The following is a 24,050-nucleotide window of genomic DNA, read 5'->3' as shown; positions in this document are numbered from 1 at the left end:
GATCCGGCGGCGGCGGCGTGAGCTTACTTCTTACAGGCTTTATATTTTAGAAGGTGGGAGACCTGGATGCTGCATACTTTGAATATGGACGCCTGATGTTACGAAGTTTTCGTCAGGCTCATGTCCAATGTCCTTGACTTCATTTTCATGGTTCAGTGACTACTTGAAAGAAAAAAGTCAAGATTTTTTTGTAATGTTAAATTCTCCCTTATTATTAGTAATAGGATAACTATATTTGGTATGTGCGTACCTTGAAAGGTTCTCATGTCTGTCATACAGTTTTCAATGCCTCTGCTGGTGGACTATTAGTCCCCGAGGGTATCACCAGCCCAGTAGCCAGTACTTTGGTACTGGCATGAAAATACGGATTTTTTTGTGTTATTGAAATTTGCTGTTACAAAATGATAGAAATTATTATAAATTAAGAAATGTATCTCCCTCATGCAAAGCTCTGATTCCTTTCACGGATTTGGCTATACTTTTTTTATCTTTTGGATTATAGCTCTTCATCTTTTATATAAGCTTTGGATTTCAAATATTTTGGCCACGAGCATCATGGAAGAGACATGTATTGTCGAAATGCGCATCTGGTGCAAGAAAATTGGTACCGTTAATTTTATTTCACTTGGCCTCGACCTCATTTCTTGGATCAGTAAACAAGGTTAAGTTTTGGAGGTCAAGTGCATATCTCAGGTACTATAAGCAATAGGTCTAGTATGTTCTGTGTATGGAAGGACTGTATGGTGTACATGCCCAACTGGCAGATTCATCTGACCTTGACCTCATTTTCATGGTGCATTGGTTATAGTTATTTTTTTGGTGGTTTGGTCTGTTTTTCTTATACTGTATTTACTATATTGTGTATATGGAATGATTATGAGTAACAACATAACCTAGCATGAGACATTGAGCAAATTTTGCTTAACAGCTTGTTGCCACTTAAATACTGACTACTAGTGCAAAGTGACAAAGTCGTTAAAAGCAAAAATAAAATAAAACCCTTCCACAATTCATTTTGAAAATAAATCATGAAAAAAAGTTGCAAATGTAATATCATATATTGGAATTATAGATTTAATCTAATAAATCAAAGTAGAAGCACATACAACTCAAAGATATTGTGTTGTACAAGTTATTATTTTTTTCTCATCAAAAATTGTACAAGTAATTACTGGTACAATTATATTTGTACAGGTAATTATTTGTATGATGGCATCATACAAGTAATTACTCATACAAAGTTTTTGTACAAGTAATAACCTGTACAAAATAATAAAATGTACACGACATATATATAAGTTGTACATATCTAGCTGGCAGGTGTCATCTGACCTTGACCTCATTTTCTTTTGTTCTTATACTATATTTAATAGGTCAACTATATTTGTTGTATTGCAATAGTTTATTATCTATGTCAGTTGCGCAGGTTTTATTTGACATTGACCTTATTTGCACGGTTCATTGCTCAGTGTTAAGTTTTTGTGTTTTGGTCTGTTTTTCTTAAATTATAAGCAATGGGTCAACTATATTTGTTGTATAAAAAAATTGTTAGCTGTACATGTCTGTCTATCATGGTTCATCTGACCTTGATCTCATTTTCAAGGTTCATTGGTCAATATATAGTTTGTTGTCTCATTGGTTCTCACACCAAATCTTCTTATATCTATCTAAGCATGGCACATTTGTGTCTTTTTTCTTTATGTTAGTTTTTGTTTGTGCTCAGTGCTCAGTGCCAAGCCATTTTGAAATTGTCATTACAGGTACTTTTAATTTTGTTTTGTGCTGTAATACTACTCTTCAAGGACACAATTATATTTTAGCCTGTCAAAATTTAATTTAGCGCGCCACATCCGCAAGTCAGGATCATTTAATTATGTGGTTATCATTGTTTCCTGTCTGTCATCTATTATTTATTACATATACACAATAAAGTAAAACCATGAGTTTAATAGTGTTTATTAGTTCCGTCCAATCACAAGAGCAACTGTTGAAACATAACCTCCTGATTGATTGAATTCAACCTTAACCTCATTGGAGTTTGAAGTTAAGAAATTGGCTGGAATTTGATATTCAAAACTTTCCCATCTCGATCCTTCATGTCCTCGACCTGGTTCAAACAGTTGGTAATGTACTGTCACGTGATGGTTGTTAATCAGAACAGTTTTAGGGACTGGATTTCCACCGGAATTACCTGGCAAACTTACTCCGATTCTGAGTCGTGCGTACTGAACATGTCCTAGTGATTGAATGTTAACATTTGCTGACGCTGCATAGGTGCATGATGTGCAGGAGAAAATGCAAATGGAACAATCTTTCTTTATTCCCATTATCATCTTGTTTCCATAATAAGTTGTTTCCTTAATTGTGTGAACATTTTGAAAATTATATTTGGCATGAAATACAAAAATGCAACTACCGTCAGAAGGAACTGTAACATATCCATTCGAAACATGCATAGATTTCCATTCATCCAAGACTGGTTCCTTGTGCGAATTGAGATAATGGCAATGAGAAATTCCAGAAGACGGCGTAAACCAGTGATGATCGAAATTTAGCTTTACCCTTGCTTGTGACCTGTCATAATTTTGGAGTAAAACCACAATATCACCATTGTCGGGATTTCCCATCGCTAAAGGTGAAATCTTTCTCTCTTTATTATCAAACGAACTATCGATTCTTAAAAATTTATGACTGTAGTATACATGATGCCAAAATTGGTAAGCCTTTGCCGCATTAGCTTTACTGCCATCGCCATGGAAAAGACTGTAATGTAGAGATGCTTGGCCTAAGTATGATTCATACGAAAGCAAAAATCCAACAGCTAAGTCGACCACGTGGCGATAATTCAAATAAGTGAACATGTGACTGATGTGTTGATTGATATATGCCCAGTCAATGAAAGGACTTGCTTTATTTTCATCCATTCCTCTGATCCCGGCTAAACCGTACTCGCTGATGATAAGAGGCACGGAATGGCCTTTCTTTTGATAAGCGTAATTTTCAACTGTATCCATAAATGCTACTAGTCTTGCTTCATTCATACCTTCCCATCGGTAGTTACTTCCCTCTACCACGACAAAATTGTAGGGGTGAAATGAAAAGAAATCTAGATGATCTAATGACATGTCAAGAAACTGTCGGGAAAACCCCCATACGCGGAAATCGTTCTTGTCACTTCCTGAAACCTCAGTGTTTTTAGTCGGTCCACCAACTTTAATTCCAGGAAATTGGCTTTTCAGTTTCTGTGCGACTATTCTATGAAAATCAATAACGGTGCTCCATGAAATATATTTCCAAGCAGCATCTGGTTCGTTTATGACTTCAAAGTACCTTGGTATTATACCATCAGTGCATTGTTTGATGGACTTCAAGAGCAGAACTATAAATTCAGCACCTGCATCTAAATTATTGGGAAACTTTCCGCCATGTTGAGAAGTGTCCATCCAGTGTGGCCAGTTGAGACCTACAATAGATTTGAAGAAAATGGGATTGATTGATTGGTTGATTGATTGATTGATTGATTGATTGATTGATTGATTGATTGGTTGTTGGTGTTTAACGTCTGTTGATATTATTACAGTGGCAGATCCAGAGTGGGTGGGTTCGGGGTTGGTCCCTATTTTTGACGATCAATGCTTATGAATAGATACTTATGGTTGAACACTCCTTTTAGATATGACTGGATGCGCTCCTGAATTGCGGTCAGTTTCAATGGTGAGGGACAAAAGGAAAGAAATCTATCATATATTTCAACAACTTACGGGTGTTTATTCATTATGTTGATATCAACTGGTTAATGTTAGGGCGATAACAGAAAGCAGTAAGCTACTCGTAACATAAAGCTACATGGTCTTAAGATATATCAACACGCATTCAATTGGTTCTTTCCAACTGTACATGCATATCGAACAAAAAGCTCTTTAAAAAATTCAAAATCGTTAAAAAAGAAAACTTAACAAATTGAAATTTTCCTTTATTATATCTATCACAAATTGAAAGATATTCGAGAGCGGACAGGTGAGTTCAATCAAAATATGATTGCTGAGAAACTTATGCCATAAAAGATTACAATTTAACAGATGTATAGAATGCAACCACAAGTCTTCAAATTATTTTCGTAGCGGACAGTTTTGCCGCCTGTTTTGTGATACATTGTTAAGGCTTGACAACACTGCATAGTAATACGTCTAGTATTTACTATGGAACGCCAACACTGTCTTGTTATGACCATTTTCATTATATGATGTGCATTTACCTTTATATGATGTGCAATTGTCATTATATGATGTGCAAACACCTTTATATGATGTGCAAATATCCTTATACGATGTGCAAACATCCTTATATGATGTACAAACATCATTATATGATGTGCAAACAGCATAATATGATGTGCAAACATACTTATATGATGTGCATATATACTAATATGATGTGCATATATACTTATATGATGTGCTTATATACTTATATGATGTAATTGCACATCATATAAAGGTAAATGCACATCATATAATGAAAATGGTCATAACAAGACAGTGTTGGCGTTCCATAATTTACCTTTGATTTCCATGATCATGTCCGAGTTGTTTCCATATCCTTGAAGATTTTGCTTATACTTAGAACATATGTTATGAACGAAAGATGGATCTTTAAAATGGTTTGGGTCTGGGTAACCATGGTGATGAGGGTCTTGAGGTGTCTTCAATAAATACAAGAAAAATTGAGAAATATTTATCAAAAATTATATAGTTTTTCCTAAAGAGATATGAAAGAGGTTTTTGTAGATAAAAAAGTAAAATATCATTGTTATTGTTACAAAAAAAGACCAATATGCAACATGTGAATTACTTTAAATAACTGCATTAGATTGTAATGTTTATATGACCCTAGAATTCTATTAGGGAATATGTTAATGAATTGATTTTTTTCACCATATCAAACCCAAATTTATTGAACACGTCAAATTCAATTTGAACAATTTTGATCGAGTTGTTTATTATATAGTTTTAAACATTTATGAACTATTTGCCACTGGACGTCAATAATTCAATCAAGAATAAATGCATCTTTACTTTCATTCCATAATCATACGTGTTCAAGACTTTTTTTAATTAAGCGTGCAAGCATATTTATAATTCAGAATTGAGTGATTCTGTTTCTATTGAGGACCGAAAAAAACGTTGACCGAGACACATTTACCCTTTGAGCGCCAAACCACTACATTGATATCAGACATAATTTTAATTAGATATTAGTACAAGAAGATGTGGTATGAGTGCAAATGAGATAACTCGGCATCCAAGTCACAATTTGTCAAAGTGTATATTATTTATATCTTTTATTTGCAATCCATAATAGCTTCATGTAGTTCGTAAATCAAAAGGATTGATTGGGTGTATAGATATATGGTCTCTGGAACTCTCCGATCGTGTGGATGAAATACGACTGTTGTGCTGGTCCTGATGTATAAATATGCAGCAACATCCGGTTCAAAAAGTGACCTTGGCTATGATGCCTCGTGTAGAGAGAATATTGAAACCGTTTTAACGTGTCTATATATTCTTTCATTCCTGGACGAACGCATCATGGCCCGAGAACACAGTTATTTCGTAGTGCATTTCTTTTAGACAATAAATTCAAATTAAAAAAATCGCACCTGCTCTTTCTTCAAAATAGTTTTACAGTGTAGTGTACTACCAGTGAGACAAATAATATCAAAATTATAGAAACTTCTACCAGCTCTAACTCAAAATATTGGCAATTCTGTGTTAAGGGGTGTAAAATTCAGTTTGACAGCTTCAGACGTGATAAAATTTGACCTTTCAGAACTGGACCAATTCACTCCTTAACATAAAGTTTCAGCACCCAAATTTTTTTGACATGTAATTACATCCCCCTACTTAATATTTCATGCATTTAATATAAATAAATAAATTGGGAAAGTGTATTAAATAAAACATGCAAGTTATACACTGTTTACACTAGGGACTATATTCGTAGACAACGAAAACCAAAGGACGATAACTGTGTCATTGGACCTCATGAATAGCTAGTATCTCCGAATTCTGATTCAATTTTATTTTCAACTTGTCATCGTCTTAAATATTATCAACTATTTTCCACTGAACGCAATGCGAACTTTAATAAAATTGCCAATACAGCGATCGTTATTTAACAATTTAAGAAAGGATAATGTTTCAACAAGAACTATCTTTAAAAAAGATATCCGACGTATTTAAATTTGAGCATATGTTTAAAACTATCATTTCGATAACCTTTAGAAGCACAAAGATACCATTTAAATAACGTTTTCTCTGTTTGTGTTCAATATTCTCGGTCCTCGTATCTTTCTGATTACATTCACCAAAACCCCGCGGAAATCTCACATGCGTAAGTGCGTTCTAAAAGTCATGTACATGTACATTCGTACAACAAAGTTTACATTAAAAATTATATAATTGTCCCGAATAAACAGCAGTCACGGATGCAAAGAGCTATTGGAGAAACAATTATTTTAATTAAAATATAAATCTTTGTAAGATCTAGTTGAAATATTTATAGTTTTTCACTTGCTTTCCATCACGATATAATTAACAAGACGTTTTTTCAAACACAACCAAATCACTCACCATGACAGCATTTTGTCCAATCACAAAAAGGATTTTCGAGCATGCGTATTCTGTTGCCATAGTTACAAATAGCGTCCTTAAGTCAAAGGGCACAAACCGAAACTACATGTATACCGACTACGTCGGAAAAAATCGTAATGAAAATAGTTAGAAGATACCAAGGAGCAATCGATATAACATGACAAAAAGGGAGAGACACGTGCATGAAAAGTGCTGGAATTGAATTGCAAAAATATTTGGTTCAGTGTTCATGCTAATGGTTATCCAGAAGAAGAAAAAAGAAAAGCAAAAACCCCAGCAAAAAAACAAAGAACTGTACGTTTTATTGTATGTTACTATCATAGTGCCAACCTGGTAGCAATTGATTTATATTGAGTCTTTATTCTAAATTACGTTTGCAACTTTCTCAGTTAAAAAATTCTGGTTTTACTTTCTTTGAGTAAAATGAAAAGCCGATTCTATTTATCTATATAGCACATATTAAAATATTTCTAGCTGATAAATCTAATTCAATTTTGAAAAACAAAGAATCTATTTTCCTTACGAAAATTTTACCTTAAATAATCTGATTTTTTGTGTTTTGGTATTGACACCATGTAGCTAACCCCGTAATGATTACACGCCGATTATAAGATATCTTTTTTATTGAAGGTAAGAAAAAAAAACCTGAAAAAAAGATCAAACAAACATGCAAAGCTTTTATGGTCAACTTTACGGTAATAGGTTTTCTTATGCTGTATGCAGTTATTTATATCCACTTCATTTGTACTTTGGTGGACAGTTGTCTCATTAGCAATCATACCGCATCTCCTTATTTTTATTTAGAATGATAAAATTCATTACATTATGATAGATAAATACATAGCCTTACATTCTGAAATATATTCCCATTCAAATCACGGTTAAGCCACCTTCCACTTTCAGTAGCAATCGCCTTGCACCGGTCAATATTTTGTTGAATATCAAGTCCATTATGGCCATCCCAGCGGTCAGTCTCAAAGTGTGTTCGGCCACCTTGTGACAGATAACTTGGGTATATGGTCACCTGGTAGTCAGCCCCTGTCACAAGAACCAACAGATTAACCAATATACCTACTATTCGAAGCATTGAAAGGTTGCATAGTATTTACATGTATACATATACATACTATATAAATATGTAGTACATTTACACCGCATTGTGTCTCATGTTCAGACACGATTCACGATAAAACGTGGCACAAATTCTGACTTTTGACTTATATAAAAGTTCTAAATGGATATATATTACAAGTCAATTTTTGAATCTATTATATAATAGAATAATCTTGACCGACATATTTTCTGTTGAACGAATTCACATGTCTGTCTAAACTGTTCACATCTTACAGGTAATCATGTATAATAATGCACAACTTTTAACAAATTAAAAGTTAACCAATATCTATCATGGTTGTTCGTTTATAATCAAAACTTGTCGTTGGTACGCGATATTAATTTTACTCATCGTTGAAGGCCGTGCGATTGCCTTTAATTGTTTTCATCTACTTCATTTAAACTTTGCTGATCGATATAGTTGTCTTATTTGAAATCAATATCTCCGTACGGCCTTCACCAATGAGCAAAACCCATACCGCAATTAAAGTCAATTATAAAGACCCCAACGTTAATATTTGAAGCAACTCAACTTAGAAAACTTACGGCTTATTTATATATAAAAAAAAAACACCGACAAACGCCTCCCCATGCTTCCGGCTTGATACAGGCATATAAAGACATGCAACATGTCCATTAACACTCATCTGTATCATTGATTTATCACTTACAAATGTAAGCTGAGATTTTAGTTATGATGATAATTATTTAAATAACTAACTGAGGGAGCTACCATTTGATTTTTATTTTTGGCTAGGATGAAAAATTTTGTCCTGCATTTTTTTTAGTTGTAATCTCTGTCCTGCCTTTTTATTTTTCACTCTATTTGGCCCTGCCTTTTTTTTATTAGTTTATCCTGACTTTGCCTATTTTTTCAAATTTCATCCCAGCCCCCCCCCCCCCCCTCCTCCCCCATAAAAATCAAATGGTAGCTCCCTTACGATGATATTTTCAAACGTTTTCTATAAATGTAGGTCAACAACAACAACTTACGATGTTCATTTACATCTTTTATAATAGAGATATCTCTATCCGGTGTAAACATTATTTCGGAATCAACCCGATGAAATAGGGGGGGGGGGAGGTACATGTATATTTCAAATGTACATGTATTAAAAAATTTAGCATGTTAATAACATTGTAATATTATCAAATTCATAATATGTTGTTTTTTGTTCGGTTGGGTTTGGGGGGGGGGAGGGGGGTATTTAGAAGATTTTGTGTTCATAACATATATTCAGTTGTTTTTCTTTAATTCATTCTAAGATTAAAAGACTCGAAGACGAATATGGCAGTGCTTATAAGAAATGAAGATGTAGTATGATGGCTTATGAGAAACCTATCCACAAGTGATCAAATTACACATATATTAACAACTATAGGTCACTGTAGGGCTTTCAACAATGAGCAAAGCCCATTTCGCATAGTCAGCTGTAAAAGGCCCTAAATGACAAATGTAAAACAAGAAAAACAAGAAAAATTAAAGTTCAATTCTTCTTGAATAATTGATAGGTCTTTCCTTCCATTTTCTTTTTATTATACTGTCATAAATAAAAATATCATATATATTGATTGATTAATTTATTGATTAGTTTGTTGGTTGGTTGATTGGTTTATTAATTAAACACTTGATGTATGGTCTCTTGAAACAAGCGAAAAAAAAAGAAACCTTGGATTCCGTATTAAACACATAAAACGGAAACTTGCATTAATTAATGGAATGGATTGATTGTTTGATTGGTTGGTTGGTTGGTTAAACACATTGTTTGGTTAAACACATTGGTTAAACACGTTGTATAGGGTTAATTTAAACAAGCGAAAAAAAAGAGACATTAGATTCCGTATTAAACACATGAAACAGAAACATGCATTGGTTGATTGATTGATTGGTTGGTTGGTTAAACACGTTGGTTTGGTTAAACATGTTGGTTAAACACGTTGGTTAGGTAAACACATTGAATTGGCTCAATTACAACAAGCGAAGAAAAAAAAGAGACCTTGGATCCCGTATGAAACAGATGAAACGGAAACATGCATTGATTGATTGATTGATTGGTTGGTTGGTTAAACACGTTGGTTGGTTAAACACGTTGATTAAACATGTTGGTTGGTTAAACACGTTGATTGGTTTAACACCTTGATAGGCTCAATTAAAACAAGCGGAAAAAAAACTTGGATCCCGTATGAAACACATGAAACATAAACATGCATTGATTGATTGATTGATTGGTTGGTTGGTTAAACACGTTGGTTGGTTAGTTAATCACGTTGGTTAAACATTTTAGTTCAACACGTTGGTTAAACATGTTGGTTCAACACGTTGGTTAAACATGTTGGTTCAACACGTTGGTTAAACACGTTGGTTGGATTGGCTTAATTAAAACAAGCGAAAAAAAAACCACCTTGGATCCCGTATGAAACACATGAAACGAAAACATGCATTGCTTGATTGGTTAGTTGGTTGGTTAAACACGTTGGTTGGTTAGTTAAACACGTTGGTTAAACATGTTGGTTTAACACGTTGGTTAAACACGTTGGTTAAACACGTTGGTTGGATAGGCTCAATTAAAACAAGCAAAAAAAACACCTTGGATCCCGTATGAAACACATGAAACGGATACATGCATTGATTGATTGGTTGGTTGGTTGGTTAAACACGTTGGTTGGTTAGTTAAACACGTTGGTTAAACATGTTGGTTGAACACGTTGGTTAAACACGTTGGTTAAACACGTTGGTTGGATAGGCTCAATTAAAACAAGCGAAAAAAAAAACCTTGGATCCCGTATGAAACACATGAAACAGAAACATGCATTGATTGATTGGTTGGTTAAACACGTTGGTTGGTTAGTTAAACACGTTGGTTAAACACGTTGGTTTAACACGTTGGTTAAACACGTTGGTTAAACACGTTGGTTGGATAGGCTGAATTAAAACAAGCGGGGAAAAAAACCTTGGATCCCGTATGAAACACATGAAACGGAAACATGCATTGATTGATTGGTTTGTTGGTTGGTTAAACACGTTGGTTGGTTAGTTAAACACGTTGGTTAAACACGTTCGTTTAACACGTTGGTTAAACACGTTGGTTAAACACGTTGGTTGGATAGGCTGAATTAAAACAAGCGGAAAAAAAACCTTGGATCCCGTATGAAACACATGAAACGGAAACATGCATTGATTGATTGGTTTGTTGGTTGGTTAAACACGTTGGTTGGTTAGTTAAACACGTTGGTTAAACACGTTGGTTAAACACGTTGGTTGGATAGGCTGAATTAAAACAAGCGGAAAAAAACCTTGGATCCCGTATGAAACACATGAAACGGAAACATGCATTGATTGATTGGTTTGTTGGTTGGTTAAACACGTTGGTTGGTTAGTTAAACACGTTGGTTAAACACGTTGGTTTAACACGTTGGTTAAACACGTTGGTTAAACACGTTGGTTGGATAAGCTCAATTAAAACAAGCGAAAAAAAAACCTTGGATCCCGTATGAAACACATGAAACGGAAACATGCATTGATTGATTGGTTAGTTAAACACGTTGGTTGGTTAGTTAAACACGTTGGTTAAACATGTTGGTTTAACACGTTGGTGAAACACGTTGGTTAAACACGTTGGTTAAACACGTTGGTTGGATAGGCTGAATTAAAACAAGCGAAAAAAAAACAACATTGGATCCCGTATGAAACACATGAAACGGAAACATGCATTGATTGGTTGGTTGGTTGGTTGGTTGGTTAAACACGTTGGTTAAACATGTTGGTTAAACACGTTGGTTAAACACGTTGGTGTAACACGTTGGAAAGTGTCAATTAAAACAAGCGAAAAAAAGAGACCTTGGATCCCGTATTAAACACATGAAACGGAAACTTGCTTTGATTGATTGATTGATTGACTGATTGATTGATTGATTGATTGATTAATTGATTGATTGATTGATTGATTGATTAATTGATTGATTGATTGATTGATTGATTGATTAATTGATTGATTGATTGATTGATTGGAATTCAAACACACATAAAACTGTTTAAATAGTGCCAAAAAAACACATAATTTGATGACCTTGACCTTTGACCTTGTGACCTTCGTCAAGGTCATTGCTCCACAAGGTCATTGCAAAAGACCGTATGGGTCAAGGACCTTTTGTTAAAGAGTTTTGCCTAAAAATGGCTTTTTAAAAACCATCAGTGGGAGTTCTGTTCCTTACATTATGGTAAAATCAATATAGTCATAATGTAAAAAAGTTGCCCCTTGAAGTACCAATCATTTTTCACTGCTTAATTTATCTATAACCGTTCAATAGTTATAGGGAAATGAAAAACTTTTGAAAATCTAAAATATGACCTTGACCTTTGACCTTGACCTATATTTTCAAGTTTTGGTCCAATGAACTCAAATCTGAAGACCCGCAGTCTTTAAGACTTACGGTTCATGAGATTTATATGCATACCGAAAATTAAAATATTCAAGGGGAAATAACTCCTATAATAAGTCACCGGATCGCTTCGGTCAAAATTATTTGAACTTGTATCATTTGGCAAGGAACATTTAAAAAAAAATCATTTGCCGCTAAGTCTTATAGTTTTTGAGATATAGCGATAACAGTGTTTTTTGTAATTGGGAAGATAACTCCTATAAGGTAAATAGTAAACTTCGGTCCCCCTAATACAAGATAGCTTTTATTAACCCGATACTTGGTACCAAAGATCATTTTGATATCTTGCGTACTTTTAACGAAGATTAACTTTGAAAAACGGCGGAAGAAAAAGAATAATAAACAAACGAAATACAGTAAGGTCTTTCCATTTAAGAAAGGAAAGACCTTAACTAACGGCGTAATGTACATGTATGTGCAAAAAAATTAACGATAAACAAATATGTAACACATCAACAACCGACAACCACTGAATTATAGGCTTCTTACTTGAGACAGGCACATACACACATAATGTGGCGGGGTTATTATACAAATAACTGTTTATTGTGAAAAATAGCATTTCTCTCTGTATACTATTGCTGTGGCATTGACCTATACCACATGTCTCATTTTAGTTATATAATGGTAATAAATGTGAATCGAAGACCCGACTTTAATGGTTTTCTCTGGATATCAATATTAAGACTTCTACCTCAGGAAGATTGCCTTGGTTGTATTAAACAACATTTTTTTTTTGGTTCCAAATGCACTTCAACTTCGTACTTTATTTGGCCGTTTTAACTTTTTTGATTCGAGCGTCACTGATGAGTCTTTTGTAGACAAAACGCGCGTCTGGCACAAAAACAAATTTTCAATCCTGGTATCTATCAGTTTATTTGCTATCCAATTACCCACATCTCCGTTTATCAACATAAAGGTACGTTAATACAAATCAAAGATATCTGCCTCTGACGGTTTACTCTGGATATCAATGCTCAAAGTATCCAAAGATTTGATATCTAATTGTAGGTATCCAAAAGTTTCGTAAGTCCTATGACAAGCTTCATCAATAATACTCAAATGTTCTTTGTTAATAGCTGTCCGCCACATATTTGCTATGAGGGTAGAATTTCCCGACTTTGCGTTAAAATTACTTTCATATCCAGTTCCCGTTTCCAACATGTGGTGACGTATATAATTATCTACCTTAGCCGTGAATGGTAAATTAGAAAAGCTAAACAGTTTTCTAAAATGCAGAAGTGGATTTTTAACGAGAGCTTCATATTTTAACATGAATATTTTATTTTGATAAGCTCTTTTAAGAACTTTTGTTGAGTTGAAATCTGACATCACGTCTTCACACAATTCCCGAGAGTGAACTTTGACTTTCTTAGGATCAAGTAGTCCTGATTTTATTAAAGAATGTATCTGAGCTCTAGGATCTCTTACGACATAAATAATTCTAAGATTATCAGTTTTTCTCAAGATGTGTTCTATCGATTTCATTCGTAGTCGGACGACTTTGATTATTCGTCTCGCCTTAGGTACACATACGCTCTCCAACATTTTAATACAAAATGGAAATGGTGATTTTCGCAAACAAGCAAAGTATGACTTAGTAGCACGAGAGTGTATCAAATGGTCATTCTTCAGGTCTCCAATGTTTATCTTCGTGAAATCACAGTTAAACCAATTATTTAACATCTCGGTTTGAACTATGGGCAGGTTTCCGTGTTTAGAAATAGTCCTGAAAATTTAATTAAGAATAATTTTGACCAAGGAAGGTTTTAGAAGTCGAAATAAAAACAAATCAAGTTATAATACTTTATAGTTATATAAAAATCAGTGATATGTACTTCCTTCTTTATACCGTGCACATATTGTAAAAAAATTATAAGAGAACCAGGTCGAATAAATGTATGCTCCTGTATGCCTGTTCAGCATTACACAGGCAAAGTACAAAAACTACATAGAAAATGACGGGTTCAACAGTTGGATCAGGATCTGAAAACATTATGGAGCACCTGAAATGTCAATTTAATTTTGAATGGGATCGTGTTGCCCATTATTTTGTTTGTATGTTGTTTTTTATAGACTGATGTTTATCGTTTCGTCATTTCATCCGTTTCTCTTCGGTCTGAATGGTGGTTACAGGATAGCAAATATATAATATGTTAAACGTGCAAAAAAAATGCCAAAGATATAGAGAATAGAGATTTATGGGCAAATAAGGAAAAAGAAAGAAAAGAGAGAAACAACCTAAAAAGTTAACGAAGGCTACTTTTATTATGATCTGACCATTTTTTCCATGCATACTAAATAGAATACAATAATTTGCAAGTACTAAAACGATACAAGTGATATCATATTTTCTTTATATTTAAAAAGTACGCTAAAAAAATAGCAAGAAAAGTATAATTATGAGTTTAGAAAGTTTGTATTGGTTTGTTGCATAAAATACAGAAAAAATAGTCCCAGGAATCGAGCCATAACGAAAGGAACATATGACATGCAGTTCTGCTTATTGATTGATCAAAGGACTGACTGATATCATTTAAAAATTCAGAATATCTACCTTACTGTTCTGTTATAGAAAGTAATTGGCATTTTTGCATAGGAGCTTTCTGTCAGGTTTCGTATTGGTTCGAACAAATAAAAATTACTACTCGTTTCCGCCAATGTATCCAATATCATTGTAGTTCCACCACGAACATAGCCGACAATTAATACACAGGTAACATCAGGGCAAAATTTATCTGAAAAAGAGAACATACATTATCATCATACAATCAGCAACTATTGTACAAACATTGTATTGCTTTATTTGTACTTGTAAAAATACAGTCTCCTGTTACCCCTCTTCCATGTTGAGCAAGCATTAGTGTGGATATTTCTTTTTCGTAACAGTTTATTTTGGGTCCTTTACGCTTCCTGCGCATATACTATCATGTATGTCGATTTCTTAGAAAAACGAGAAACAATAATTTAGATTTTAACAACTAAAATTTGAAGTGTAAAAGAAAACTTGGCAAGCCTCGCTCTTCGTCATGTTTCTAAAGCTCGTACAAATAAAAAAAAAAATTCTGATAATGTATATGCATTGTATATTTGTATTTCTCGTGACATTTTGTACTTATATAGTAACTGAACACAAGATGCTTAAGGCAATGCAAAATACATACATTCTGAAATCAAATTCAAAAGTCATAAACCATTTTAAAACACTGCAAACAATTTTAACTTCAAACAAGGGAATTGTACCTTCTTGTAAATGCATGAGAGCAAATTCTTTTTATACTCTATTATTTTTATGGGTTGTGATATTGTTATTCCATTCTGTATAATTATACAGACGACTTTGATTATTTTTCTTCGACGCTTCAATTCTAATTTCATGGAACATGTATGTCAAACGATACTATCATAAAGCTACCAACCAGGTCCTGATTTTTCCTTAATCCATTCCTCATCATTTTTCTCCAGAGGAACAGGTGATGTCCTCTCTGTTACAGTATGATTTTTTACTTTTATCACCGTTACTACATTTTGCTTCCGAATTGCACTATTTCCTATAATCGTACACACAGAAAAATGAAAGAAAGTACTACTGAAATTAGAAGATAAATGACCAGCTAAATGACTTGAGTGTATAGGTAAAAGTAATATCTTTGCAATTGGTTAACTTGCTGGCTAGCAGAACCGTGAAATCATTATTAGGCTAGGTATATGTCTGCTCTATGGTAGGGTTGTTGTCTCTTTGACACATTCCCCATTTCCATTCTCAATTTAACCCTCCTTTCGGAGTAGTCTAGTTCTACAGACAGATATACTGGTTATCTGTTGGACTAATCTACTCTTAAATAATTCACAGTTCAGTTAGCAAGCAAGCTAGCCAACGATATCACTGATGAGGAATGGATTAACCCTCCTTTCGGAGTAGTCTAGTTCTACAGACAGATATACTGGTTATCTGGGTATACATTTACAATTAATTCTCCATAGGCGGTAATGGTAACGTTTTCCTCCGTTGCTCAGTCCATATCGTTTACTTGAACATGTATGATGGCTCATATCGAAGCTGATACATTTATACATGTCTGGTTAAATTTTCGGGGTGGCAAGTGAGATTACTTTTTTCGTAAATCGCTGGACCCCGGAAGATGGTGAAAAATGTCACTCTCCTCATGAAATAATCCCAAAATTCTGATCATAAAATTTAATAAAATAATTGTCCTTTCTAATAATTTATTTCAGGTCAAATCTACATCTTTCTTTTCTCATCACATCAGCTCTATAAAACAGTTCTTATTGTTCATTTATGTCCATTTTTAAAATCACAGCATTCACAATTGTATGGCGGACTAATATATTTTTTTTAATTACGTCATCTGAGTTCCTCATCTCAAGGTCTATTAGGGATCCTGACCCATCTGTCGGACTAATCTACTCTTAAATGATTTCACAGTTCAGATAGCAAGCAAGCTAGCCAACGATATCACTTTTACATACACACTCAAGTCATTTGGCTGTAAAGTGACATCAAATGTTAAATGAGGCGCAATATCTTTTTTTTATTACATGTTTTTGTAAGTCAGACAAATTATTCATTTCTTAACATGCACACAATTCAATTCGGCTTTTAGACTGCAATAAAATGCCCTGCTTTGAATTTTTGATATGAAAGGTTATTATCTATTGATAACCACTTTGAATAGAAAATATTGTCTTGGTGCAAACATTACTACTAAGTACAAAATGTACTTCCTGAAAATATGCATGTATAAAATAAAATAATGAGTATAACGAAACATTTTTATACAATGATATATATATGAAGTGTTGTCGCTATGATGTATCTGACACGGTTTTAAACTTGGCCATTAGAAATGTTTTTATGGTTCAATATTGTTTTACCTACTGTATTGATTTCATTGTTTTTAAAAATCGTCATTCTTTCTTATGTGCACCTATACAACTGTAATACGCACCACTTTAACAACAAATAAAGTTTAAAAGAGGGATAAGTTCAACTACTGAATATTTATATCGCTAGGAATATCTTTTGTGTTTTTTTTTTAATCAATCCGGCTTAGCTTACAACAACAAAAAGTTGCAAAAACTCAAACATCCATACATATACACTAATAATTATTTACCTCTTGATTCGTAATGTGTTAATAACATATAAAAATTTCCATACACAAAAATCACAATGGTTACAAACATACATTTCTTGATATTTGAAATTTTGTACAAAATATTCTTCATATTCTTCAAAATACCGACGATTTCACAGATCAGTAAATTTTGTTTATAGTTTGGGTTTCAAAAACAATAACTTTTACTCAACCGAATAAGCAATTCTTTAAATTACTATCTATACAATACATGTTTTATCGGTGGTATAGTGTCAAATAAGTATGTTATTAAAAGGTTATTTAAAGGTTCAAATTGAAAACACCAACTTACTGTTTTAAGCGTAAAATGCATTTGAAGTATTAAAAATTGAGTTATAGAATAACAGTGGTATTGATCTTACATAGAAAACTCAGAACATTATACTAGTGTGATAGTTAATCAGAAACATAAAATTGAAAATGGAAATGGGGAATGTGTCAAAGAGACAACAACCCGACCATAGAACAGACAACAGCAGAAGGTCACCAACAGGTCTGTCTTCAATGCAGCGTGAAATTCCCGCACCCGAAGGCGTCCTTCAGCTGGCCTCTAAACAAATATATATACTAGTTCAGTTATAATAAACGCCATGCTAAACTCCAAATTGTACACAAGAAACTTAAAATAAAAGTAATACATGATTTACAAAGGCCAGAGGCTCCTGACTTGGGACAGGCGCAAAAATGCGGCGGGGTTAAAATGCTTTATGAGATCTCAAACCTCCCTCTATGCCTCTAGCCAATGTAGAAAAGTAAACGCATAACAATACGCACATTCAAATTCAGTTCAAGAGAAGTCCAAGTCTCATGTCAGAAGATGCAACTAAAGAATATAAACAAAATGACAATAATACATAAATAACAACAGACTACTAGCAGTTAACTGACATGCCAACTCCAGACTCCAATTAAACTGATTGAAATATTATGAATCCATCATATAAATATCAGGCACAATCCTTCTTGTTAGGGGTTTAGTATCGTACCATCATAACATATATGAAAACTTTAAACGAAGGACTACGTGACTGTATAAGTTAAAAAGGAAACCTAAGTTAATATCAGTACTTGATTTTCTATTGATAAAAAGACAAGAGTTATCTCTCATTGAATACATGCCCATCGAGTCTACATATTTTAATCTGAATCTAAATTAAATCGTTGTTTATGATATGCCTTATTTAAAAACATTTTTTTCTGTAATGTTGTACTTTGGATTGAGATATAGGGAAAACATGGTTCTAAATGTATTAATATCAAATTGATAATAAACTGAAAATTCACTTGCTAGATCTTAATTTAATGAGTAAATGCCCTAAAATCTCAGACTTTCTCATGGAATATACGTCACTCCGTAAATGAGAAATATTTGGTAAAGCTTGTTCCTTTTCCCAACACATCAGCACTAGAATAAAGTTTCATTTAAAAGTAATGATATTTTAACTTGAACAGCTTTAAAAACATCTTAAAATGATAAAATATCTTTTTTTGGAAATACATAATTATGTTTTTTTTTTAAACGAAAACATTTTTATAAAATTTTATGTGGATACAAATTTCTGAAGATGTTCACTACTGCCAATAACATATGCGTCGACTTTTATATCAAAATGCTGGATTAAAAAAAAAATATGTAATGATTTTGCCACTTCAACAGACAGTTGGTATTAGAATAGTCATATGAAGTAGTATACTAACACACACTTCTTAGACAGAATAGAAAAACATCCACTTTCAATGATGGTGTCTTGTCACTCAATATCTACAATTAAGCGAGCGCTTGCATATCTGATATTCCTGCAACCTGAAGGTTAAGGATACTGTCGAAATTAGATGATGTTCATATAAAAGTGCTCGTTTCTTCGGTGTTTTAAAGATGGGCGAAGAACTGCTCTATCGTTTGTCGTTTACAAGTCATGCTGTTTAATTTTTATAAAATACGTACTTCATTAACAGGGGGGTATGTTTCTTACAAAAAGACTGCGCCAACAGAGTAACGAGAAAGAACGATTAAAATTGTCACTCCATAAGTGTTATGTTCATTATTACGAATTGGTCAACCAATACATTTGTTTTCTAGGTCGATGTGTTTTCGTAGTCTAAGATCTTTAGAGTATCTTATATGCTTTTTTACCAATTGTGCTGTATTCTCGATTGTATCATTTTGATAAGTGTGTATTCACATGTCAGAAGAGGCATGTATAGCTAAAGACACTTTTAACAGTCTGTGCACCCAGTCTATCTCATACTGAAGATGTCGAAGTTCATTCGATTCCCTAAGTTTGTGTTTGTTTTTCTCAATTTGTGGTCGTAAATATTTTTTAATCGTGCTCCTCGTCCTACCGACTGTTCATATGTCTCACATAGAAATGTCATAGGAGAAGGAAAAGAAGCTAGCATTGTCTTTGAACTTAACGTTTCGCTGTAAAGATAAGTCTGTTCAGTAACTTATTCAAAGTTTAGTGACTTTTTCGAACAGGTTTATTGCATCAAAATTGACCATAAGAATGCCGCAGATATAGTTAAATCACATAATCAATTGAACTTGCATGTGCAATAAGCTATATTATGGCCTAAACTAAAGCTAGAACTTACTTAGTAGTTATGTGACTATACTACTGATATTTGTTAACTTGATAAATTTTATAACATAAGCGCTACATATTTTACTGCAGGAGATGCGCATTGCGACATTTTTTTTTATGCTTGCGGCTATTAAAGACATTTTTGAAAGTTCTTAACATGAGGCAAACGTTCTTGATACGCATTTCGACAATTATTATTTCTTCAGTGATGCTCGCGACCATACCTTTTTTAAAAGTCCATAGTCTTATACACACACTGAAGCATTGGCGATTATTTTTTTTTGCACTTCATTGTTTCTGTTGTTTCTTCGTTTTCATCTTCTAGAGAACTTCTGGATAATTTTAAATCTTGGTCCTATTTTGAAAATTAGTTCTAACAAAACTTATGATTTTTCAACCTCGCACACCACCCTTCCACATATGAAATTATTAATTTGAAAACACTTTGAACGACAAAATTATTTTATATATCTTCTTGCGTGACGCTTACATTCTGATATCAAACACGCGACTCTTCACTAGAGTTGATGTGAATGTAGTCTCGGGACTTAAAATATTGCAATCATGTATGGGTTGATTCAAAATACATTAAAAGTAAGCAATGAATATGATTGTTAAATTTGATAGTTACTTTTAACTGTTAAACAATTGTTTGTTTTTGTTTTAATTGAGATTGTGACACAGTGATGACTGCTGTATCCCTATTTTGACATGTCCGTTTTTTTTCACGCATCGTTGTAAATATAATGGAATTTGATGCTACTGTCATACAAGTGAGAGGTTTCGCGCTATAAAACCAGTTTCAATCCACCATTTTCTACATTTGAAAATGACTGTACCAAGTCAGGAATATGACAGTTGTTGTCCATTCGTTTGATGTGGTTTATCATTTGATTTTGCCATTTGATTAGGGACTTTCCGTTTCCGAGTTTAGTATTTTTGTGGTTTTACTTTTTTTTAGTTCATGTGTTTCCCTCTGTCTTAGTTTGCAACCAAGCTTTGTTTCTATTGATTTATGACTTGTGAACAGCAATATACTACTGTTGTCTTTATTCGTACAATTGTAAATACATGATGCATAATATTGTTTACCTTTGATACAACTCTTATATTTTTGCCTGGCACATTGTACCCTCTATTTTTGAGTTTATTTTGGAAAAATCGTCGCGTATTGCTTTCAATATTAATGCACATTCATAAAGCAACTTATAAGCGTGCACCTGCTTGTGATAACGATTAGATTTGTCAACAGTTTCATCACCATAATTTGATTCGTTTTCGCTTACACATTCTAAACTGTGACTAGAATCAATACCACTTTTTGCATGATTACTTGGCCCGTCTGTTTCGCTGTCATCAGAAATTTCTGCTATTAAGTCTGCACAACTTGGTTGTTTTTTAATTTGTTTGATTCTACTCTCTATTAAAGTCATAACATCTGTTTTTAGCTTATCAGTTAGTTTCTTGTAATTGGATTGTTTATCTATGAAAGATGGATCATCTTCATGGGCGTCCTTAAGTCTGGATATTATATTTGTGACAATCTCTTTGGATCTTTTTAACCAGTTGTTTTCCTGTTTTTCTAGGTAATACTTTATAAATAATAAAATACTCATTAGGTAAGTTCAAGTCTCTGGTTTTGCATTCATTTACTGCAAGTTTTCTTATGGTATGGTATTAATTGTCATTGTGTATTTCTTCGCCTAAATAACTGGTCGGCAGAACCATGTAAATATGTTTGTTACAGATTGTCGTTAGGATAAAATCATCAATAGATCAATGTACAACATACACATTCGTACGTATTTGAAGTTAATTTGTTTACCTCTAAATTTCGCTTGTATGATGTTTATTTGCTGATGGGTTGCAATTTTGTCCATGAATACGCAACACTTTCAACGATCATTTTTGAAAAACGTCATAAAAGAGAGAAAAAAATTGAATGGAAAATTCGTTGTATAAACAAAACGATGTAATGGCTGAAAGAAAACAATCATGAATAAAAACTCACGAAAAATAGGAACATATGCATTAGAAAATAAATATAGCATCTAATGCTAAAGGAGATCTTTTACAACGGAGTTTTTAAGTAACCAATTTGCTACAAAAGGTTACTATTCATATAAGGGAATCAATCGTTACCGATGACGGATAAATTCTGGGTTTTTACACATACACTTAATGTGACGCTATCTACAAACTATATGCTTAAATTTGGTTTGACGACGCCGGTAAATGTTTATATCTATATCTTCAAGTTGTTTCCAGTTTGATAGAAAATACACAAATGATATTTTAAACATTCAATGTGCCTATCAACAGGAAACGATCGCGTTAGAATTTGACTGACGTGTATAATTAAACGTTTACATACCTTTTGTATATCATTGGCTATTTCCTCTGCTTTCTTATCTGACAATGCTTTTGTCTCTTTTGACTTTCTTAATTCTTTTTCAACTTTCTTTCTGACAGCATTAATCATTCGGGGACTTTGAATCACTTTGTCTGCCTAATAAGTAAACACAGTGCTGTTTTAAACATGTTTTCTACATTTAAAAAAATCAAACATGATTAAAAAATGTAGTTATTTATTTTATGTTTATTTATTAACACTGATGTCTAGGTAAAGAAAACGCGAAAGATTCATGGAAGAAAATAGAAATGAAAAAATTCAATTAAACACTATAAACGATTTTGTTTCAAACCAATATTTAAGCATTATTAACGTTAAAGCTGAAAATGCTATCAATTATTTCGAAATGGATATTTACGCTACTATGCATGATCTACAGAATCCGTATATTCTAGTTGATCAACAAGATAATTATAGAAATCAAGTCATACGGTGTCAAAAGATTTACTTGATTACTTAAAGACATTTTGTTTAATCAATTGATAAATGATTACGCTGATTTTTGTATGATATCGATTACAACCGATTTCTATATTGAAAGTAAATTTCTGTTTGATGAGTTAACATTTGTTTTCAAAATGGAAGCTCAAATCAAGGATCCAAATAATGGATTTCTTACCCAATGTTGTTGATATGACAGAACTATAAACAACTGGCATACAAGTTGGAGGTTAACCTAGCTATAACACCAAGTTTAATTTACCATTTTCTCTCCGGAAAAAAAAAAAACCTTTTCAGGAATAGGGCATCAGTTTTTCACTTATTCTGTTGATTGATAGGTTATTGTTTTGTCAGTTTTAAGGTTTTTACCTTTTTCAATTTGCCTAACGTCTATATTTCTTCTCCAATGAGATTGTACTTGATTTTCACATGATGACGACATAATCTTTCATTTGTTTTATTTGATTGACATAACATTGAGAATGGAAATGGGAAATATGTTAAAGAGACAACAACCCGACCAAAGAGCAGACATCAGCAGAAGACCATCAATGGGTTCTGAACGCAGCGAGAAAATCTTGCACCCGGAGGTTATCTTCATCTGGCCCCTAAATGAAACGGTGCACTAGTTCAGTGAAAATGGACGTCACACACTAAACTCCTAAACGTATACATGAACTAAATATGTCCAGTAGGAAGTCTTTGAAACTTTTAAACAAAACAAACGACTCAAATGCATTAATATTTTAGAGTTAAATCTAGAATAGACTAATATGTTTACTAGAATAAATTGGAAATATACGTCAAGAGATGATAAACCCATTAAAAAATTAAAAAATAAAAATGCATATATTCACATATATACCAATGAAGCAAAATTATTATTCGTAATAACATGTTCAGTAATAAAAGTAAACTTAAAGTATTGCAAGTATCCTATTTAAGTGGGTACGAATTTCAGGTAAACTAGCATTCCTAGTCAATTACGATTGGATTCGAACTCACATGAAAAGAAGTCACAACCTCAATGTTAATCAGTAAATCTATTACGATGACTACTCGACGACCGAGACCCACATTGTCTATGCTAAAAATGTTGTTCGATATAATACCAGAGTAGCAATTGTAAAAACAATGTATATTCAAATAATTAAATAGTATATGCAAAACCAAACAGGAAATAGATAACTTAAGACCTTCATCCGGAAGATTTCCATCAACTTGATGTTAATTAGTCAATGACTAC

At 33.1% G+C, this 24,050-nt stretch overlaps 2 protein-coding genes across 2 annotated transcripts; both read right to left on the bottom strand.

The window, feature by feature from the left end:
• Positions 1-1,932: 1,932 nt before the first annotated feature.
• On the bottom strand, positions 1,933-7,790 carry LOC139502427 (funoran endo-beta-hydrolase-like). The gene is made up of 3 exons (XM_071291901.1): positions 7,504-7,790; positions 4,561-4,702; positions 1,933-3,463 (listed from the first exon to the last, which is right to left on the bottom strand). The coding sequence occupies exons 1-3, from the start codon at positions 7,738-7,740 to the stop codon at positions 1,959-1,961; spliced, it is 1,884 nt and encodes a 627-aa protein (XP_071148002.1). The 5' UTR covers positions 7,741-7,790; the 3' UTR covers positions 1,933-1,958.
• Positions 7,791-13,063: 5,273 nt separating this feature from the next.
• Positions 13,064-17,573, bottom strand: LOC139502634 (carbohydrate sulfotransferase 4-like). Its single transcript, XM_071292161.1, has 4 exons — positions 17,345-17,573; positions 15,626-15,757; positions 14,764-14,944; positions 13,064-13,935 (listed from the first exon to the last, which is right to left on the bottom strand). The coding sequence occupies exons 1-4, from the start codon at positions 17,454-17,456 to the stop codon at positions 13,131-13,133; spliced, it is 1,230 nt and encodes a 409-aa protein (XP_071148262.1). The 5' UTR covers positions 17,457-17,573; the 3' UTR covers positions 13,064-13,130.
• Positions 17,574-24,050: the final 6,477 nt, after the last annotated feature.

This window comes from Mytilus edulis, chromosome 14 (genome assembly GCF_963676685.1).
Source record: "Mytilus edulis chromosome 14, xbMytEdul2.2, whole genome shotgun sequence".
NCBI lineage: Eukaryota > Metazoa > Mollusca > Bivalvia > Mytilida > Mytilidae > Mytilus > Mytilus edulis.
This window is presented reverse-complemented; position numbering and strand designations above follow the sequence as displayed.